This window comes from Drosophila simulans, chromosome 2R, assembly GCF_016746395.2.
Source record: "Drosophila simulans strain w501 chromosome 2R, Prin_Dsim_3.1, whole genome shotgun sequence".
NCBI lineage: Eukaryota > Metazoa > Arthropoda > Insecta > Diptera > Drosophilidae > Drosophila > Drosophila simulans.
Genome location: NC_052521.2, coordinates 13214354 through 13235090, shown reverse-complemented (window position 1 = coordinate 13235090; position 20737 = coordinate 13214354). Strand labels below are relative to the sequence as shown.

Here is a 20737-nt window from a genome sequence, read left to right as displayed (position 1 = left end):
GATGCCGTGCCAGAAGACATGCGCATCTCTGATCATCCTCAGGAGAGCTTGCTCTTTCTCGGGGCAGCCAAAATTATACGACATGGACAGGCGAGGCTACTGCTGCTGCTGCTGCCGGTGCTGATCTGTCTGCTCAGTTCAGTTCGGTTCAGTCTGAGAAAAACGATCGGAGATCCAGGAGGTGTCTGCTGGACGTGGTGTGCGCCATTCGAACCGAACGCCGATGCTGTGTTGTACATATTGTTTATATATAGAAAGATAGAACATCACTGTGTTCCCAAAGCGTGAGTGTGTGTGTGCGAGTGTCTGGTGGATTTCAAATTGGAATTGGAAGAGAAATACGTGTATATGCGCTGCACCATCAGCAGCAGTTTGAAATAATGCCACGGGCTGAATATGTGAATATATCCTAATTACACATTTTCCGATCCATTGTGCCCGACGAATACGCGTAATTACCAGCGGAAAATTTCATTTCAGTGAATCGGAAACGGAAAAATTCAAATTTTTACCGTCGTTTGTGTGCGGCGTTTGTTCTAAATATAAATAATAAAAATAAAAAAAAAATAAATCGCTTTCGGCTAATGCCGCCTCGAAAATACCCATCCGACAATACTGCGCCCTAATCCTACACAGCAAGTCCTGCCAGTCCCATGCCAAAGTGGCCCGGTTTCGGCTAATCGGCTAATTATATAGTGAGACCTGAGACCCGAGCATGGAGAGATCGCCAGCAGCCAATGCCGCGGGTAAGCATCATCCGTCCAAGTGCCCAGTTCTTGGTGCCCCGGCGCCGGGAAAGTGAGAGAATCTCCTTTTTTTTTCATGCTCCCGGTTCCCGGTTCCGAACCGAGTACTTAATGGCTATTTGTGGGGCCATGTATTTTTATGGCCAGACACGGGCTCCGTCTCCGTTTTTCTCCCCATCTTCTTCATGGGCTCTTGTACGGCCACAGTGCGGTTACGTAATTGTGAATTGTGTATGAGAAATTTTCATAATTGTACATTGGAATATGCGCTGGTCGAGTGTCACTATCGTGTCTGCATCCCGGCGAGAAGCGAGCCATTCCCAATTGCCTGAATACTATTCGCGAATCACATTTGATTAGGGCTTGCCCATGCAGAAAGATTCGACATGCTCACAAGTAGCGACTGCTGCTGGCGCGTATGAATAATATTTGGAACTATTTTTAGTGAATATTCCGAATACTCGATGTTTTTGTGCAGGGTATGGGCGATGTGCACGGGACAAACGAGCTCTTCAGTGTAAACACAAACTTTATTGATACAGGAATTATGGTGTTTATGGCATTTGAATTTATAATCAGCGATTGTTGATATATGAGTTAAATATTTTGGGCTATTTGTTTTGAGTAGTATCTTCGGTTTATGAATGAAATTCAACTAATAGTTTAGTTTTATTATTTTTAAAAATTAAAGCAAGATTCAAAACATGTTTGCTAGCAATTTTGTATTATAAATTCTATTTTCCTATGACCAAGAAAATTGATTGAACTATCGAAAGACAAAATTTGTGGCGTATGAAACATTTATTTGTATAAACAGAACCACTTAATATCACAAATTAAAAAACATATATATTTCAAAAGCGATTTAAAATAAATGTTTTTGATGTGGGAATAGGGTATGTTTGGCAGTGGGTAATCATCGGGTATTATGGTTATGCAGTCAGTTGATTACATATGTACTCTGCTTAGGGTATCCTGAATGCGAGTTCACTTTAAAGTTCCGACTCTTTGCCTTCCCTGCCGGCATAACCACATATGTGTGCTCATGTCTGCCCGCGGATGCGGGGCCATTCTTGACATTTCGCAAATATTTATGATTATTTGTTTGGCGGACGGTTTCCTGCGGCATCGTAACTTATAAAGCGATTACTCATGCTTATAATTAACGCACCGTGTTACCCACTTTGCAGAGCCTCCTGGCGAGGATGGGGTGCCAGCAGCGGGCCAGCGACCACCGCCTCGCATCACGTTCAGCGAGAACTCCAGTTCCCTGATCCGTTGCATCCCCAACGAACGGGCCACGTTCTTCGTGAAGATCGACTGCGCCGAAGAGGATGAGCCCGAGCTGCTGCCCTTCAAATTCGAGTGGTAAGTCATAAATCTGTCGAGTGAAAATTTATATATATATTTTCCTTGGCTCACCTGTGCACTCGTTGGCGGGTGTGTGAATCACCGTCCTTGCTCCGCGCGGTCTGCCGTGCATAATGCCAAAAATTTGCGCATTAACATATGACTTCTGCGCCAAGGAGACCGATTTGCTCAATTGAGCGGACCGAGAGCACAGATCCACCAAAGAGCAAACCAGCAGCATTAGATGTTTAGGTTCCCAGTTTTCGCTTGTTGCTCTGAGTATTCCGCCGCCATGGGCCATCCAAAAACTCTTGAGCGGCCAGTTCCACATCGACGATCGGCGCATTAACATATCCGTTGCCCAGCGGGCGGACACCAAGAATTGTAGCAGCGGCGGCAGTGCTATACGAAAGTTCTATATATACTCGTACACCACTGCGTATACGTACTGGTTCGTGGAATTCGGGGGTGTGCACGCGGCGTATACTCAATAAATCACCTGCATATCGAAATCAATCAATTGTGCGCGAGCCTTCCTGAGGGATATGGCACCTGGTAGTTGGAGGTGTCCGATCCGCTGGCCGAGTTCTGTAACGAACGTCTAATTATAGCCACATTAACAAATCGCTGGCTGTCGCGTCCGCGGAACTTTCGTCTGCCTTGGATTTCGTTGTTTTTTGGGGGGGGCAGTGCAGGGTATGGAATGTCGGCGATGTGCGTCAAAAACGTTTCCATTTAATGCCCTAAAAGTGTTGAAAATAGTTTTTCTCAAACGAAAACGAAAATTACATAATGCCTACACATAGGTGGAGAGTGCGATCGGATCGCATTGAATCGGTTCAGATGTTTGGCAATATCCGAGCGTGAGCAACAGACAAATAAATAAACCGATACTACTGGGCTACACAAAGGAAACAAGAAACAATTTGAAAATTCTCGAACTCGGGGAAAACGACAGCGAAACAACAAGTTATTAGCGCTCAACATCAAAAACACACGCATCCCAAAAATAAATTGGCAATCGCGTTGTTGTCTAGCTAGCGTTTGAATTATTGCAGTCCGCGGTTTTCGGCTTTTAGTCTATTCGAATAGCTAAGCAAGTTCAAGCATTTATTTATAAACATTCGAAAATATTTTTGTCAATTTTCGCTTTCGCATAATTTCGATTATTGTTTGTTTTCGGTTTATTGGTTTATTAGTGCGGCACATAAACAAATAACTCTTGAGCAGCAAAATGTTTGCACGTGCAAGCTGAGTAATTTGGAAAACGCTTTCGAAAACAGAGAAACGTATGTGGTTGCCTTTTATATTTATATATTTCAGAATTTTGGCATACATATTCTTGGCGAAGACAGGTGGTAGATTTATGACTATAATCTTATATTAGTTGTTCCTTATTTATTTCAAAGTATCCACTTTGACGCTTTTGTATTTTTTTGAAACAGAACGATTATTTATACAAAATTAAAGCTGGGAGCATCTGAAAATGAAATAATTATAACATTCCGAGGGGCTTAAATTGAAAATTATAGTAAATTCAAACGAGTTCTAGTAATCGAAAAGAATTTCGGTTAGTGCAATCTGCCTTTAACCGTAACCGATTGCAGTATCGGTTTAAAATTAAACAAAACAAAACGCCATGGGCAACGGATGTTCCAAATGCTGCCAGTGCAATGAGCACAAGCAACTCAACGGCACACTCTCCTCGGCCTCGTCGGTCTACAGGAAAAGGTGATCTATTAACTGCAATGGTTTCCATAGGGATTCAAGTGCTTCATTTGGGCGCCCTTTTGGGCGATTTAAATCTAATCCTCCTGTACTTGCAGGAGCCGAGGTGAGATTCCCATTGAGAACTCCGACCGCTTCCGCATCACGGCCACCAGCAATGCCGTCCAACTGGCCGTGGAGCATGTGCAGCGGGAGGACGCCGGCCACTACACGCTGTTCGCCCGGACGAAGAGCCAGGATGTGGTGCGCAGGCACGTCGAGCTCATCGTGGAGGACAGATCCACGGGCGACGATCCGCCGGTGTTCCTGCGCCGCCTGCCCGATTTATCCGTCAAAGTGGGCACCCGGACACGCCTCCTAACCGAAATACGCAGCTCAACAGATCTTAAGGTGAGCATGGAGTCCATTAAATTATTCAATTACTTGGAACTGCGTGTTAGTGTAACCCATATAAGATTGTATTTTGAATTGTTTTATTAATTTAATTATAACTATTTTATTGTTTTCTAGCTCACCTGGTACAGAAATGACCGGAGAGTGTGCGCCAACGACCGCATCACGGAGGTCAATGAGGGCACCTTTCACTACTTGGAGATTAGTCCCGTGACGCTGGACGACGGCGGTCAGTGGATGCTCATGGCGGAGAACTTTGGTGGACGCAACTCTTGCCTGGGAACGCTGAACGTCCTGGTGCCGAAGGCCTACAAAACACCCGAATTCGTGGAGGAACTGCGTGCGGTGCTCACGGAACAGGGAACCGTCTCGCTGGAGTGCAAGGTGGTGGGTGTGCCCACGCCCCATTTGCGCTGGTTCAAGGACTCCAAGGAGATCAAGGCCGGTGACATGTTCGCGCTGACCGCCAACGCAGATGACCCCACCTCGCTGGGCACGTACACGTGTGAGGCGCGCAACTGCATGGGCGTCACCTACTCCAGCTCCAAGGTGCATGTGGTGGGACGCGGAAGTCGCGAGGGATCTCTCAAGCCAGCGGACAGGTGAGCAAAGATTTCATTACTCATACGCACTGTTGCCGTGCATTTTTTCATCCGTTCTAATTTCTCTTACATTTATTTATTGATATGAATGGCTTATTTAAAAGAGCATTTAATGAGATTCTCATGTTGTACGGATGTTTCTATCTTTCCGCAGCGTGGCAGGCAATGCTCCGCCTCCGATATTCACGAACGAACTGCGAGACATGAGCCTGCTCATTGGGGAGACCATCATTCTCGGCTGTCAAGGTGAGCACTCGGAGTCTAGTGAATCTAGCGAAGATCTCCTGCTGGCACCGGGCCAACGTATTTTTTTTTTGTTTATCTTCTCTCGGGCACTTGGGCGTGCTGGCGAAAATTGGTCCAATTCTCGCCGGCGCTTGTTGTTTTTAGATCGTGCTCTAGAAACTTGAACTCGATCGCACGGTTCGGAATGCCTCGAATGTTGAGGTGGGTCATCAACATTTGCGATCAAAACAAAACCGCTAATTGCCCGCCAGAGAGAAGGAAAATAAAGACGAAAAAAAAGAATACATATAACGAGAAGGCAGAGATCGGCGTTCGAGCAGATTGTTTACATGATCTCACACCTGATCTTTCCTCCATTCCCGCAGTGGTGGTGCCGCCGTGGCCGAAGAGCGTCTGCTGGTACAACGCGAGCGGACGGGTGGAGACCGCCGAGCGGTACAAGCTGATCGAGGACGGCCTGGGCGTCTACATGATCGAGGTGAAGCCGTCGGAATCCTGCGATGCCGGCGAATGGAAATGCGTGGTGACCAGTTTCGACGGCAGCATGGGCATTTCAACATGTTCCGTAGCCATGGACAGTGAGTGGAGTGGAATGATCCCATTTTACTAGACCAGATCTTAACAAAACCTTTATTTTTTTTAGTACCTAGGAACTATCGCAAGCCCAGGTTCATGGAGAGTCTGCGCGCCGTGCTCACCGAGGAGGGACTGGTGTCCTTCGAGTGCAAGGTGGTTGGCTTTCCCACGCCCGTGCTCAAGTGGTTCAAGGATGGCCACGAACTAAAGCCGGGCGATGTCTACCAGCTGACGGGCACCAACTCATTGGGCACCTACTGCTGCATTGCGCGTAATTGCATGGGTGAAACCAGCAGCACTGCCGTCCTCACCGTGGAGGACATTCAGAACCAGCTGACCGACGAGGAGCGACTTGTCTTCACCCAACAGAATCAGAACCAAGCGCCAAAGTTTCTAACTGGACTGAAAAGCACGGATGCTAAGATCAACGAACCCTTTCAGTTCAAGGTGGTAGTGAAGGCCACTCCCGATCCAATACTCTCCTGGTTCCGGGACGAGCTGCCCATTGATCCGAACGAAAGATATAACCATTATAGAGGTGAAAACGAAGACTGGCTACTGGACATTAAGTCCGTGGAGTTTGTGGATCAAGCGGAGTGGAAGTGCGTGGCAGTGAATGATTTCGGCACCAGCATCACTTCCTGTTTCCTAAAGCTGCAGATACCGCGCCACTACAAGAAGCCCCGCTTCCTGGAATCCCTGCGAGCTGTGCTCACTGAAGAGGGAGCCGTAAATCTGGAGTGCAAGGTCATCGGAGTTCCTCAGCCTGCGCTCAAGTGGTACAAGGATGGGGTGGAGCTGAAGCCGGGCGATATTCACCGGATTATTTCTGGCCAGGATGGCACCTGCTGCCTGGGCACTTACACATGTGAAGCGAAGAACTGCATGGGTATCGTGGCCAGTTCGGCCTCGCTTCTGGGCTTCGAGGATGCCCAAAGAAGTCAGCAGCAAAAGAGCGAGCAACATCACGAGAATGAGCTACAAAGGAATTATTCCCTGTCCACCATCCAGGAGGAGCGAACCTCTCAGCTGTACGAGACGCCAGTCGGTGATATAACCATCGATGAGAAGGGTGACGTGTCTTTCTCCTTCGACGGCAAGGAGGTATCGGTTTCACTCTACGAGACTCCCGATCTCACGGAGGAGGAAGCCCTGAAGATTGTGGAGATGTATGCCGATCAAATTTCGGAGCATGTTACTGAGCACAACATCGTCGAGCTGCCACCACTGCGCTTCGTCAAGGAGACCTCGCAATCGGGAAAACTCCTGATGGAAGCGGTGGTCATCGACATTTCACCTGAATACTTTACAGTCGAGGACGATATGCGAACTGAGGCTGATATGGATGACATTTCCATAAACGAGATCACGGTACACGGCTCTTCCGGTAGAGAAGGCCGAGTGGACAGAGAGACCGAGCAATATGTTCAGCAATCCTTTGATAAAATGGAGGAGGAACTGTCGCTATCAGCTCCAATTCGAAAGCGAAAGAAGTCCAAGCCCACGGAAACGGATGAGTTCTTTAGCTTATCCAAAGCCTCCGGCAGCCAAGGTGAGGAGGAGACATCCGACTTGCAAACCTTTGCCAGTGCCCAGATGTCCGCATCACAAAAAGCCGCCTCTGGTGCACAGACAAGTCCGGAGAAGGACAAGGATTCAGTGGCACCGCCAAAGCGCAAGAAGTCCAAAAAACCCACAGACACCGATTCCTCCAAGACAACAGAGGATGATGCTCGTCTGCAGGATATTTCGGGAGCAGTGGGAGACGGACTGATGGTAACAACATCCTCCCATGCAAAGGTTGTTTCCGATGAGAATGAGATCAATAAAAATCTGATTGCCCTCGTTCCGCTCGCAAAGTTGCTGAAGGTTATCGACAATCATTTGAGTGCCGTCGAGAATGAGGTGATGGAACAGTCCACCATGATGATGACCCCGTCGGCAGCGGATCAGAGCATAGCCATCATCCGCAACATAATCGAGCCCATCAAGCAAATCGAATCGAAATTAAGGGTATACTCTGGTGAGACCCAAATCGACGCCCTCATCCAATCGATGGATGAGGATATCCGACGACTGCACATGGGTCTCCAGGTCATTGAAAAGTGCGTGGAGATCGACGAGACTGGAGCCACGCTCATCCAACGCACCAGTGTCTGCATCATTGACAGCGTGGCCGAGCAAATGAAGAGAGCCCTGGAAGAGCTGAAAATCGTTAGCAGGAAGTTCGAATCGGTGTGTCTACGAGCCCAAATCGAACTGACTGCCGATGACATCCAACAAGGATTAGAGATCACGCAGGGAACGATTAAATCGCAGGCTCTTCTGCAGGAGGCGCAAGAACTGGAGGCAGCGAAGCATTTTTCGGAAACGGTTGAAAAAATGCAAGAAGTGCCCGATTCCATATCCTTCGCCACCATATCGGAGGCCAATCTGCCCAGCGAAGCAAGCGCTCTTAAGGATATTTGTCAGCCGGTGGCAAAGATACAGGAAGCCCTGGAGCGTGTCGAAATGGAACTATCGCTGGAGGAGTCCGAGGAGCAGATCTACAAGAAGGTGCACCAGAAGGTGCTCGAGAGCATTGTGGAGCCGATTAAGCAGCTACAATCCACACTGCAGTCTATTGAAGACAAGACGGAATCCCTCGCAGGATCCGAGTCAATTGAGCAAAAAATAAACATGGCCATTCTGGATATCGTTACGCCCCCTCTTTTCGAGCTCAAAAAGGGTCTAGAAGTAATCCTTAGTGAAAAATCAGGCAGTGTGGAGGGAGGAATGCTGACAGTAAGCACTGTGGAATCGATGGTGCCCCCCTTGCAGGAGATTCAAAACGGCCTGGCGCAACTGGGCCAAGAACTGGAAAGTGGTCAGGACTCCGTGCCTCAGGAGCAACTGCGATCTGAGCCAGTAATGGGTGTGGCTGATACCCAGAAGCTCTTACAGTCATTCGCCCAGGCTGTCTTACACTTTGAGACGAACATCGAGAGGATCTCTGGCCGACTCTCCCCCAACGTTAAAATTCGCTTGCTGAACCTAAAGGATGAACTGTCAGCTCTAATAGGCTCAATTTTGGAAAGAGAAATTACCGGACATCATGTTGAATTGCTGGACAGACTAAAGCGACCCGTCGACGAGCTAAACTACTGCTTCCGCCAGACAGAGGTCAAGAATATGACTGGGTCCTTAGCCGACCTGATTGAACCACTGAGTATGCTACAGGAGAACACCCAAAAAGGTCACCAACGTTTGCTAGTCGCTCGGGTACCCGATCAGCAGGCTCTTCAGACGCTGGACAACATACGCAGTCTCATCCGCAACGTGGTCATCGATATAGAAGAGCACGAGTTTAAGATCCTACAGCAAGAGATTCAACAGGATGAGGAGCAAGCATCGCAGCAGCAAGACAAATCAATCAGCGCTCTGCGAAAAGTGCTGGAGACCAAAGTGTCCCTGGAGGAAGCAGTTGGGAACATAGAAACCCTGCAGGAAGCCTTAAACAAAATCAGTGAAAGCCCCAAGGCTTCTGAAAGAGTGAAGAGCTCCTCAAACGAAGCCCAAGTGTACCTTCTTCGTATCCTGCAAATTGCTAAAGGACTGGCGACATTTAGTGAGGCAGAGACAACACTCGACGTCAACGAGGCCAATACGACTAGAATTCTCTTCGAGTGTGGCAAAAGTTTTGCTGACTTGGCTAAAGCCCTACACAGTCCCGAATCCCTGACTGAGAGTGAGTTCATAAATGCACTGAATCAGTTTGGTGACATTGTTGGCCAACAGAAGGAGTCTATGGATGAAAAGCTATCCATTGCCAGTCCGCTGTCCAGTCTGATTCATGTGCTCCAAAATCTGAAGCCCCCGCGAGCTTCAATGGAGGACTTATCGACCTTGGATGATGTGTCAGTGCTTAAGTCTGTCGCAGAGTCTTTGCCCACTGATCCGGAAGCGGAAGTGCCTAAAGGTCCCGAGAAACCATCGACTGTTGCTGTCCTACTGTCCGACTTGAACCAGGGAATCACATCGGTTCTTTCTCATAGTGAAGATCCTGACGTTGTTTCCCTATCGGGAAAAGCTGCACAGCAGGTACAGGCAGCCCTCGTTAAGATGCAAGAGCTGCAAAGTAGCTTGGCAGTGGTTCAGGAAACCAACTTGGTGGAAGCGGCTCACTCGATGTCAGAGGCCAGTCAACAGGGAACCTTCGCCGAGGCACTCTGCAGCTTGGAGCGCTGTGTTCTTCAGGTGGAGGAGTGCATGGCCCACAGTGGCGTCGAGAGTTTGACCGATCCTGAATTGTCCAAGCTCAAGACTTTGGCCACTCCATTGCACGATGTGAGGCAATACTGCGAGCAGATCGATGTGCAACTCTTGGAAAATGTCATTGATATATCTACGCATGGAGATATCTCTGAACTTAAGAGCAGTGGTCATCAGCAAACCGTATCAGATCATATCGAGGAAGTAGCCGTTGTAGAGGAAGAGCCCCAAGTGGAGGTTTTCGATATACAACAAGGTGTCGCCAGTGGCATCAAGCAATTGGAAGCCTGTCTGGAAGTTACCCAGACAGATGCCAATAAGGAGCTTCAGCAAGTTGGCAAAATAATGGAGCAACTGAAGTCAGATCTGGAGAACATACAGATCGCCCTTGTCACTGATACCGTGCAACAGGAAACCGTTCTGGGCCAAGCGCAAATAGCTCGCACCATGTTCAGATTGAAGGAGTGCTTGGTGCACACCTATGAATCTGGCTTGGTGGACTCCTTGGAGAACGTAGAGAGTGCCTTTGAGGACATACTGCTTTCGTTACCAATTCTGGAAACTCAGTTGGCCGAGGAAATGTTCGCCAAAATCGAGAAGGCATTCGCCAACTTTGTTGCATACTGTGAGCGCCCAGAAGCTGTGGACTATCAAAAATTAAAGACTCTAAAGCAACCTATTGAGAATCTAGTAGGTTCCATTGGAGCTGTGGCCGCCCAGCCCACCGTAGATGTCGACAAATCATCTTCGGTTGTTGTTCAGCTTCAGACTAGTCTAATGGCTGCTTTCCGGAGCATAAACGATGCCAGCGAGCAGATTAGTAACGAAGTCTTAGGTGGTCTTTTGAAGACGCAAAGCAGCTTAGTGGCTGTCTTTGATTTTATTGAGGGCAATGACAATACAATTCGTGTCATTGAACTTTTACAGGAAATGGATTCGATCACTGCGGAATTGAAGGCATTGTCCGTAATTCATGTTGAACCCACGGTGCCAATCGATATAGGCATTATTATTGAAAACGTTTCGTCTGGAAAGGCGTTCCTTACCGAAATCGAGGAAGGACTTCGAGCCAATAACCCGACATGTATTCTTTTGCTAGATGAAAATACGGATGACATTGCTCAGCTAGAGGCAACTCTTGTGCAAATAGAGAATGAAATCCTTTCTCAGCCCCAACTCAGTCAGATAACCACTAAGCAGTTTGCTCTCATAGATGCACTGCAGCTGCAGATCAGTAATCTTCAGGAAAAACTTAACAAACTGAACGTGTTTCTTTCCGAACTTCAAAGTCAATCGGATGTCTCCTCTCCTGAATCTGCGCTGGATACTGACATAGATATTAAAGAAGGATCAGGAAGCCAGGAAGACATTGAACCCGAAGCTAAAAGACCCAAAATGCTGGAATCCGAGCAACAACTGGATTCTAACAAACAAACCGAAACTCAACAAGAAGTACCTAAGGAAACGGATGATGAAACCAAGAAGGAGATTGAACCTGAATCAAAACTACAAAACCAAAATGAGTTGCTTGCTAAAAAAGATGAACAGAAGGCAGATAAAGTATCTGAACCTCAAGACAGCGAACAGCAATTGGAAAAAGAGGTGGATGATGCACAAAAACCAACTGAAATTGTGTCTCAAAAGGCATCACCTGAAAATATTTTGGAAGCCCTAACGGAAAAATTATCCCAATCTCCTAACAATGCTTCGCAAAATGATGAAATTAAAACAATCATGACAGAATGCCAAGATATTTTGGATAATATTGATAATATCGAAAAAGTCTCAAAGTCTATATTTAAGTTAAGAGAGCACATTGTTCATACCTATGATGGCAAACCACCAGAGGAACAGACCGAGAAGGAACTTGTTGAAGAACTCATAGAATCCCTCTTTGAATCCTGTCCAGAAGCCACTGAGCTCGTTATTCAAACCTACATTAAAGAAATTAAAACCAACATTATTTTAACAAAAGCGGCAATTCAACTTATTGACGATAGCAACATGTTCACAAAGCCGTCTCTGCTAGTTCCCAAACTGGTAAATCTTGAAAAACTTTCAGAATTAACTCAAGGCGTGAAACTTATTGATAAGTCATCGAAAGAAATGATTGGCTTGCAACAGAATTTAATGGATATATTTATTATACTTGATGACCTTCTGGATGAAAGAACAGAAAAAATTAATCCGAAAATAGAGGAAATAAAAAAAATAATACTGAGTGAATATGACTATATTGAGAAAAAAAATGGACAACTTCATACTGCTGTGGTTAATGGAAAAATAAAATTAATTACTGAAAAGATTCTTGATATTTGTGAAGAGTTCAAACAAATTATTGAAAGTCAAAACCAAAATAAGGATGCAGCAGGAGATATCAAAAAGTCAGAAACTGAAGATGTTGTTGACCATTCAATACAAAAGAAGATTGAAGAACCCAAGATATCTGAAAAAAAGGACTTGGATAAGCAAGTCCTGGAAGAAAAAGAACTAGAGGCTAGTGCACAAAAACAAGGTGATCAGGATGTGGAACAGAAGTCCCAGAAACCAGAAGTATCTGAGGTCGTAGCTGAAAAGATATCTGAAGAAAAGATTGAAGAACCAAAGAAACCTGAAGTAAAGGACACTGAAGTTAAATCAGAGACAGCCACAGCCTTGGATAAGCAAGTCCTGGAAGAAAAAGAACTAGAGGCTAGTGCACAAAAACAAGGTCATCAGGATGTCGAAAAGAAGTCCCAGAAACCAGAAGTATCTGAGGTCGTAGCTGAGAAGATAACCGAAGAAAAGATTGAAGAACCAAAGAAACCTGAAGTAAAGGAAACTGAAGTTCAATCAGAGACAGCCACAGCCTTGGATAAGCAAGTCCTAGAACAAACAGAACTAGAGGCTAGTGCACAAAAACAAGGTGATCAGGATGTGGAACAGAAGTCCCAGAAACCAGAAGTATCTGAGGTCGTAGCTGAGAAGATATCTGAAGAAAAGATTGAAGAACCAAAGAAACCTGAAGTAAAGGACACTGAAGTTAAATCAGAGACAGCCACAGCCTTGGATAAGCAAGTCCTGGAAGAAAAAGAAATAGAGGCTAGTGCACAAAAACAAGGTGATCAGGATGTGGAACAGAAGTCCCAGAAACCAGAAGTATCCGAGGTCGTAGCTGAGAAGATATCTGAAGAAAAGATTGAAGAACCAAAGAAACCTGAAGTAAAGGACACTGAAGTTAAATCAGAGACAGCCACAGCCTTGGATAAGCAAATCCTGGAAGAAAAAGAACTAGAGGCTAGTGCACAAAAACAAGGTGATCAGGATGTGGAACAGAAGTCCCAGAAACCAGAAGTATCTGAGGTCGTAGCTGAGAAGATATCTGAAGAAAAGATTGAAGAACCAAAGAAACCTGAAGTAAAGGAAACTGAAGTTAAATCAGAGACAGCCACAGCCTTGGATAAGCAAGTCCTGGAAGAAAAAGAACTAGAGGCTAGTGCACAAAAACAAGGGGATCAGGATGTCGAAAAGAAGTCCCAGAAACCAGAAGTATCTGAGGTCGTAGCTGAGAAGATAACCGAAGAAAAGATTGAAGAACCAAAGAAACCTGAAGTAAAGGAAACTGAAGTTAAATCAGAGACAGCCACAGCCTTGGATAAGCAAGTCCTGGAAGAAAAAGAACTAGAGGCTAGTGCACAAAAACAAGGTGATCAGGATGTGGAACAGAAGTCCCAGAAACCAGAAGTATCTGAGGTCGTAGCTGAGAAGATATCTGAAGAAAAGATTGAAGAACCAAAGAAACCTGAAGTAAAGGAAACTGAAGTTAAATCAGAGACAGCCACAGCCTTGGATAAGCATGTCCTGGAAGAAAAAGAACTAGAGGCTAGTGCACAAAAACAAGGTGATCAGGATGTGGAACAGCAGTCCCAGAAACCGGAAGTATCTGAGGTCGTAGCTGAGAAGATATCTGAAGAAAAGATTGAAGAACCAAAGAAACCTGAAGTAAAGGACACTGCAGTTAAATCAGAGAAAGCCACAGCCTTGGATAAGCAAGTCCTGGAAGAAAAAGAACTAGAGGTTAGTGCACAAAAGCAAGGTGATCAGGATGTCGAAAAGAAGTTCCAGAAACCAGAAGTATCTGAAGTCGTAGCTGAGAAGATAACCGAAGAAAAGATTGAAGAACCAAAGAAACCTGAAGTAAAGGAAACTGAAGTTAAATCAGAGACAGCCACAGCCTTGGATAAGCAAGTCCTGGAACAAAAAGAACTAGAGGCTAGTGCACAAAAACAAGGTGATCAGGATGTGGAACAGCAGTCCCAGAAACCGGAAGTATCTGAGGTCGTAGCTGAGAAGATATCTAAAGAAAAGATTGAAGAACCAAAGAAACCTGAAGTAAAGGAAACTGAAGTTAAATCAGAGACAGCCACAGCCTTGGATAAGCAAGTCCTGGAACAAAAAGAACTAGAGGCTAGTGCACAAAAACAAGGTGATCAGGATGTGGAACAGCAGTCCCAGAAACCGGAAGTATCTGAGGTCGTAGCTGAGAAGATATCCGACGAAAAGATTGAAGAACCAAAGAAACCTGAAGTAAAGGACACTGAAGTTAAATCAGAGACAGCCACAGCCTTGGATAAGCAAGTCCTGGAAGAAAAAGAAATAGAGGCTAGTGCACAAAAACAAGGTGATCAGGATGTGGAACAGAAGTCCCAGAAACCAGAAGTATCCGAGGTCGTAGCTGAGAAGATATCTGAAGAAAAGATTGAAGAACCAAAGAAACCTGAAGTAAAGGACACTGAAGTTAAATCAGAGAAAGCCACAGCCTTGGATAAGCAAATCCTGGAAGAAAAAGAACTAGAGGCTAGTGCACAAAAACAAGGTGATCAGGATGTGGAACAGAAGTCCCAGAAACCAGAAGTATCTGAGGTCGTAGCTGAAAAGATATCTGAAGAAAAGATTGAAGAACCAAAGAAACCTGAAGTAAAGGACACTGAAGTTAAATCAGAGACAGCCACAGCCTTGGATAAGCAAGTCCTGGAAGAAAAAGAACTAGAGGCTAGTGCACAAAAACAAGGTCATCAGGATGTCGAAAAGAAGTCCCAGAAACCAGAAGTATCTGAGGTCGTAGCTGAGAAGATATCTGAAGAAAAGATTGAAGAACCAAAGAAACCCGAAGTAAAGGATAATGAAGTTAAATCAGAGAAAGCCACAGCCTTGGATAAGCAAGTCCTGGAAGAAAAAGAACTAGAGGTTAGTGCACAAAAGCCAGGTGATCATGATGTCGAAAAGAAGTCCCAGAAACCAGAAATATCTGAGGTCGTAGCTGAGAAGATATCTGAAGAAAAGATTGAAGAACCAAAGAAACCTGAAGTAAAGGACACTGAAGTTAAATCAGAGACAGCCACAGCCTTGGATAAGCAAGTCCTGGATGAAAAAGAACTAGAGGTTAGTGCACAAAAGCCAGGTGATCAGGATGTCGAAAAGAAGTCCCAGAAACCAGAAGTATCTGAGGTCGTAGCTGAGAAGATATCTGAAGAAAAGATTGAAGAACCAAAGAAACCCGAAGTAAAGGATAATGAAGTTAAATCAGAGAAAGCCACAGCCTTGGATAAGCAAGTCCTGGAAGAAAAAGAACTAGAGGTTAGTGCACAAAAGCCAGGTGATCATGATGTCGAAAAGAAGTCCCAGAAACCAGAAATATCTGAGGTCGTAGCTGAGAAGATATCTGAAGAAAAGATTGAAGAACCAAAGAAACCTGAAGTAAAGGACACTGAAGTTAAATCAGAGACAGCCACAGCCTTGGATAAGCAAGTCCTGGAAGAAAAAGAACTAGAGGCTAGTGCACAAAAACAAGGTCATCAGGATGTCGAAAAGAAGTCCCAGAAACCAGAAGTATCTGAGGTCGTAGCTGAGAAGATATCTGAAGAAAAGATTGAAGAACCAAAGAAACCCAAAGTAAAGGATAATGAAGTTAAATCAGAGAAAGCCACAGCCTTGGATAAGCAAGTCCTGGAAGAAAAAGAACTAGAGGTTAGTGCACAAAAGCCAGGTGATCATGATGTCGAAAAGAAGTCCCAGAAACCAGAAATATCTGAGGTCGTAGCTGAGAAGATATCTGAAGAAAAGATTGAAGAACCAAAGAAACCTGAAGTAAAGGACACTGAAGTTAAATCAGAGACAGCCACAGCCTTGGATAAGCAAGTCCTGGATGAAAAAGAACTAGAGGTTAGTGCACAAAAGCCAGGTGATCAGGATGTCGAAAAGAAGTCCCAGAAACCAGAAGTATCTGAGGTCGTAGCTGAGAAGATATCTGAAGAAAAGATTGAAGAACCAAAGAAACCCGAAGTAAAGGATAATGAAGTTAAATCAGAGAAAGCCACAGCCTTGGATAAGCAAGTCCTGGAAGAAAAAGAACTAGAGGTTAGTGCACAAAAGCCAGGTGATCATGATGTCGAAAAGAAGTCCCAGAAACCAGAAATATCTGAGGTCGTAGCTGAGAAGATATCTGAAGAAAAGATTGAAGAACCAAAGAAACCTGAAGTAAAGGACACTGAAGTTAAATCAGAGACAGCCACAGCCTTGGATAAGCAAGTCCTGGAAGAAAAAGAACTAGAGGCTAGTGCACAAAAGCAAGGAGATCAAGATGGAAAATCTCGAGAAGTTATTATTAAGACATTGAAAGAAAGGCTCACAGAATTATCCAAGGCATTAGGCTCTAGTGCCGATGAAATTTTGGCAGAAAGTCGGGAAATTGTGAATAACCTTGAAGATGATGAAGTAGTGGCAAAACTCTTATTCAAATTGAGAGAACATATAGTTCACACCTATGATGGAAAAAGAGGAAAAGATAATAAAGAAAAAGAACTCTTCGAATCCTTTATTGAATCGCTGTGTGAGGCCTCCACTGAAGCAGCTGAGAAAGTAAAACTCAACTATCTTAAGGAAATTAAAACCAATGTGATTTTAACAAAAGCTACTATTCAACTAATCGACGACTCTAATATGTTCACCAAACCGTCCTTATTAATCCCCAAAATTTTAAATTTGGAGAGAGTTGCTGTTAAAATTCAATCAGAAACATATGTTGATAAGTCATCGGAAAAAATGATTAGTTTGCAACAGAGTCTTATGGATATTTTCGTAATTCTTGATGACTTTTTAGATGAGGAGACGGAAGTTTTAAAACCAAAAATTGAAAATATTAAAGCAACGTTGCTCAGTGACTATGATTATATTGAAAAAAAAGATGCACCCCTCTTAACGGCTGTAATAAATGGAAAGATTAAAGTTATTTCCCAAAATATCTTAACTATTATTGAAGAAGTGAAACAATTGACTGAAGGACATGCTCAAAAGAAACAGGATGAGAAGCAAAAAGAAAGCCAAGAGGAGGATGTTAAGGACTCTGAAGACAAGCCTAAGAAAACGAAGGTTTTGGCGAAGAAATCAATCGAAGAAGAGAAACTGGATGAAAAGAAGGAAAAACAGACGGAGTCCGCAATTGATAACAAATCCCAAACGGCTGAGGTATCCGAAACTGCCCCCGAAAAGATTACTGATGTGAAGACAGAAGAAAGCCAAAAGAAGGAGATTAAGGACATTGAAGCCAAGCCTAAGAAAGCGAAGGTTTTGGAAAAGAAATCAATCGAAGAAGAGAAACTGGATGAAAAGAAGGAAAAACAGAAGGAGTCCGCTATTAATAACAAATCCCAAAAGGCTCAGGTGTCGGAAACTGTTTCCGAAAAGATTACTGATGAGAAGGCACAAGAAAGCCAAAAGGAGGAGGTTAAGGACTCTGAAGCCAAGCCTAAGAAAGCGAAGGTTTTGGAGAAAAAATCAATCGAAGAAGAGAAACTGGATGAAAAGAAGGAAAAACAGACGGAGTCCGCAATTGATAACAAATCCCAAAAGGCTGAGGTATCCGAAACTGCCCCCCAAAAGATTACTGATGTGAAGACAGAAGAAAGCCAACAGGAGGAGGTTAAGGACTCTGAAGCCAAGCCTAAGAAAACGAAGGTCTTGGAGAAGAAATCAATCGAAGAAGAGAAACTGGATGAAAAGAAGGAAAAACAGACGGAGTCCGCTATTGATAACAAATCCCAAAAGGCTGAGGTATCCGAAACTGCCCCCGAAAAGATTACTGATGTGAAGACAGAAGAAAGCCAACAGGAGGAGGTTAAGGACTCTGAAGCCAAGCCCAAGAAAGCGAAGGTTTTGGAGAAGAAATCAATCGAAGAAGAGAAACTGGATGAAAAGAAGGAAAAACAGACGGAGTCCGCAATTGATAACAAATCCCAAAGGGCTCAGGTGTCGGAAACTGCCCCCGAAAAGATTACTGATGTGAAGGCAAAAGAAAGCAAAAAGGGGGAGGTTAAGGAGTCTGAAGCCAAGCCTAAAAAAGCGAAGGTTTTGGAGAAAGAATCAATCGAAGAAGAGAAACTTGAAGACAAGAATGAAAAACAGACGGAGTCCGCCTTTGATAAAAAATCCCAAAAGGCTGAGGTGTCCGAAACTGTCTCCGAAAAGATTACCGATGAGACGGCAGAAGAAAGCCAAAAGGAGGAGGTTAAGGAATCTGAAGCCAAGCCCAAGAAAGCGAAGGTTTTGGAGAAGAAATCAATCGAAGGGGAGAAACTTGAAGACAAGAAAGAAAAACAGACGGAGTCCGCCTTTGATAAAAAATCCCAAAAGGCGGAGGTGTCCGAAACTGTCTCCGAAAAGATTACCGATGAGACGGCAGAAGAAAGCCAAAAGGAGGAGGTTAAGGAATCTGAAGCCAAGCCCAAGAAAGCGAAGGTTTTGGAGAAGAAATCAATCGAAGAAGAGAAACTGGATGAAAAGAAGGAAAAACAGAAGGAGTCCGCTATTGATAACAAATCCCAAAAGGCTCAGGTGTCGGAAACTGTTTCCAAAAAGATTACTGATGAGAAGGCACAAGAAAGCCAAAAGGAGGAGGTTAAGGACTCTGAAGCCAAGCCTAAGAAAGCGAAGGTTTTGGAGAAGAAATCAATCGAAGAAGAGAAACAAGACAAGAATGAAAAACAGACGGAGTCCGGTATTGAAAACAAATCCCAAAAGGCTCAGGTGTCGGAAACTGTTTCCGAAAAGATTACTGATGTGAAGGCAGAAGAAAGCAAAAAGGGGGAGGTTAAGGACTCTGAAGCCAAGCCCAAGAAAGCGAAGGTTTTGGAGAAGAAATCAATCGAAGAGGAGAAACTTGAAGACAAGAAAGAAAAACAGACGGAGTCCGCCTTTGATAAAAAATCCCAAAAGGCGGAGGTGTCCGAAACTGTCTCCGAAAAGATTACCGATGAGACGGCAGAAGAAAGCCAAAAGGAGGAGGTTAAGGAATCTGAAGCCAAGCCCAAGAAAGCGAAGGTTTTGGAGAAGAAATCAATCGAAGAAGAGAAACTGGATGAAAAGAAGGAAAAACAGAAGGAGTCCGCTATTGATAACAAATCCCAAAAGGCTCAGGCGTCGGAAACTGTTTCCAAAAAGATTACTGATGAGAAGGCACAAGAAAGCCAAAAGGAGGAGGTTAAGGACTCTGAAGCCTAAGAAAGCGAAGGTTTGGAGAAGAAATCAATCGAAAAGAGAAACAAGACAAGAATGAAAAACAGACGGAGTCCGGTATTGAAAACAAATCCCAAAAGGCTCAGGTGTCGGAAACTGTTTCCGAAAAGATTACTGATGTGAAGGCAGAAGAAAGCAAAAAGGGGGAGGTTAAGGACTCTGAAGCCAAGCCCAAGAAAGCGAAGGTTTTGGAGAAGAAATCAATCGAAGAGGAGAAACTTGAAGACAAGAAAGAAAAACAGACGGAGTCCGCCTTTGATAAAAAATCCCAAAAGGCGGAGGTGTCCGAAACTGTCTCCGAAAAGATTACCGATGAGACGGCAGAAGAAAGCCAAAAGGAGGAGGTTAAGGAATCTGAAGCCAAGCCCAAGAAAGCGAAGGTTTTGGAGAAGAAATCAATCGAAGAAGAGAAACTGGATGAAAAGAAGGAAAAACAGAAGGAGTCCGCTATTGATAACAAATCCCAAAAGGCTCAGGCGTCGGAAACTGTTTCCAAAAAGATTACTGATGAGAAGGCACAAGAAAGCCAAAAGGAGGAGGTTAAGGACTCTGAAGCCAAGCCTAAGAAAGCGAAGGTTTTGGAGAAGAAATCAATCGAAAAAGAGAAACAAGACAAGAATGAAAAACAGACGGAGTCCGGTATTGAAAACAAATCCCAAAAGGCTCAGGTGTCGGAAACTGTTTCCGAAAAGATTACTGATGTGAAGGCAGAAGAAAGCAAAAAGGGGGAGGTTAAGGACTCTGAAGCCAAGCCTAAGAAAGCGAAGGTTTTGGAGAAGAAATCAATCAAAGAAGAGAACTTGGATGAAAAGAAAGAAAAGCAGACCGAGACTAAGGAAGTCACTGATACCAAATCCCAAACGGCTGAGGTTTCTGAAATCGTTTCGGAGAAGATATCGAAAGAGAACACAGAAGAAAGCCAAAAGGTTGAACTTAAGGACAAATCAAAAAAGACGAAGGTCCTGGAGAAGGCAGATGCTGCAGAGGTTGTTCGCGAAAAAATATCTGAAGAGAAGGTTGCTGAAATAAAAACTCCCGAATCTAAGGACTCAAAGGCTAAATCTAAAAATTCGGCTGCACTGAAGAAGAAATCAGTTGATGAAGAGATACTTGGTTCAAAGGAGCAAAAACCAGATGGAATTCCTGCCGATGAAAAGAGTCACGGGGCTAAGGTTCTTGATTCTGTTCCTGTTAAGATTGAAGCTGAGAAAACAGATCAACTTGCAGCAAAGAAACCAAGTGTTCTGGATGAGGACCTGGTTGTTCCAAAGCGAAAACCATATGAGGCTGAACAAA

The 20737-nt window shown here is 44.5% G+C and overlaps 1 protein-coding gene across 1 annotated transcript; it reads left to right on the top strand.

Moving 5' to 3' along the window:
• The first annotated feature begins 95 nt into the window (after positions 1 to 95).
• LOC123327034 (A-kinase anchor protein 9-like) lies at positions 96 to 19426 on the top strand. The gene is made up of 7 exons (XM_044922489.1): positions 96 to 746; positions 1937 to 2114; positions 3923 to 4214; positions 4335 to 4819; positions 4974 to 5065; positions 5431 to 5643; positions 5709 to 19426. Exons 1-7 carry the CDS (start codon positions 716 to 718, stop codon positions 19424 to 19426), a joined length of 15009 nt encoding a protein of 5002 aa, XP_044778424.1. The 5' UTR covers positions 96 to 715.
• Positions 19427 to 20737: the final 1311 nt, after the last annotated feature.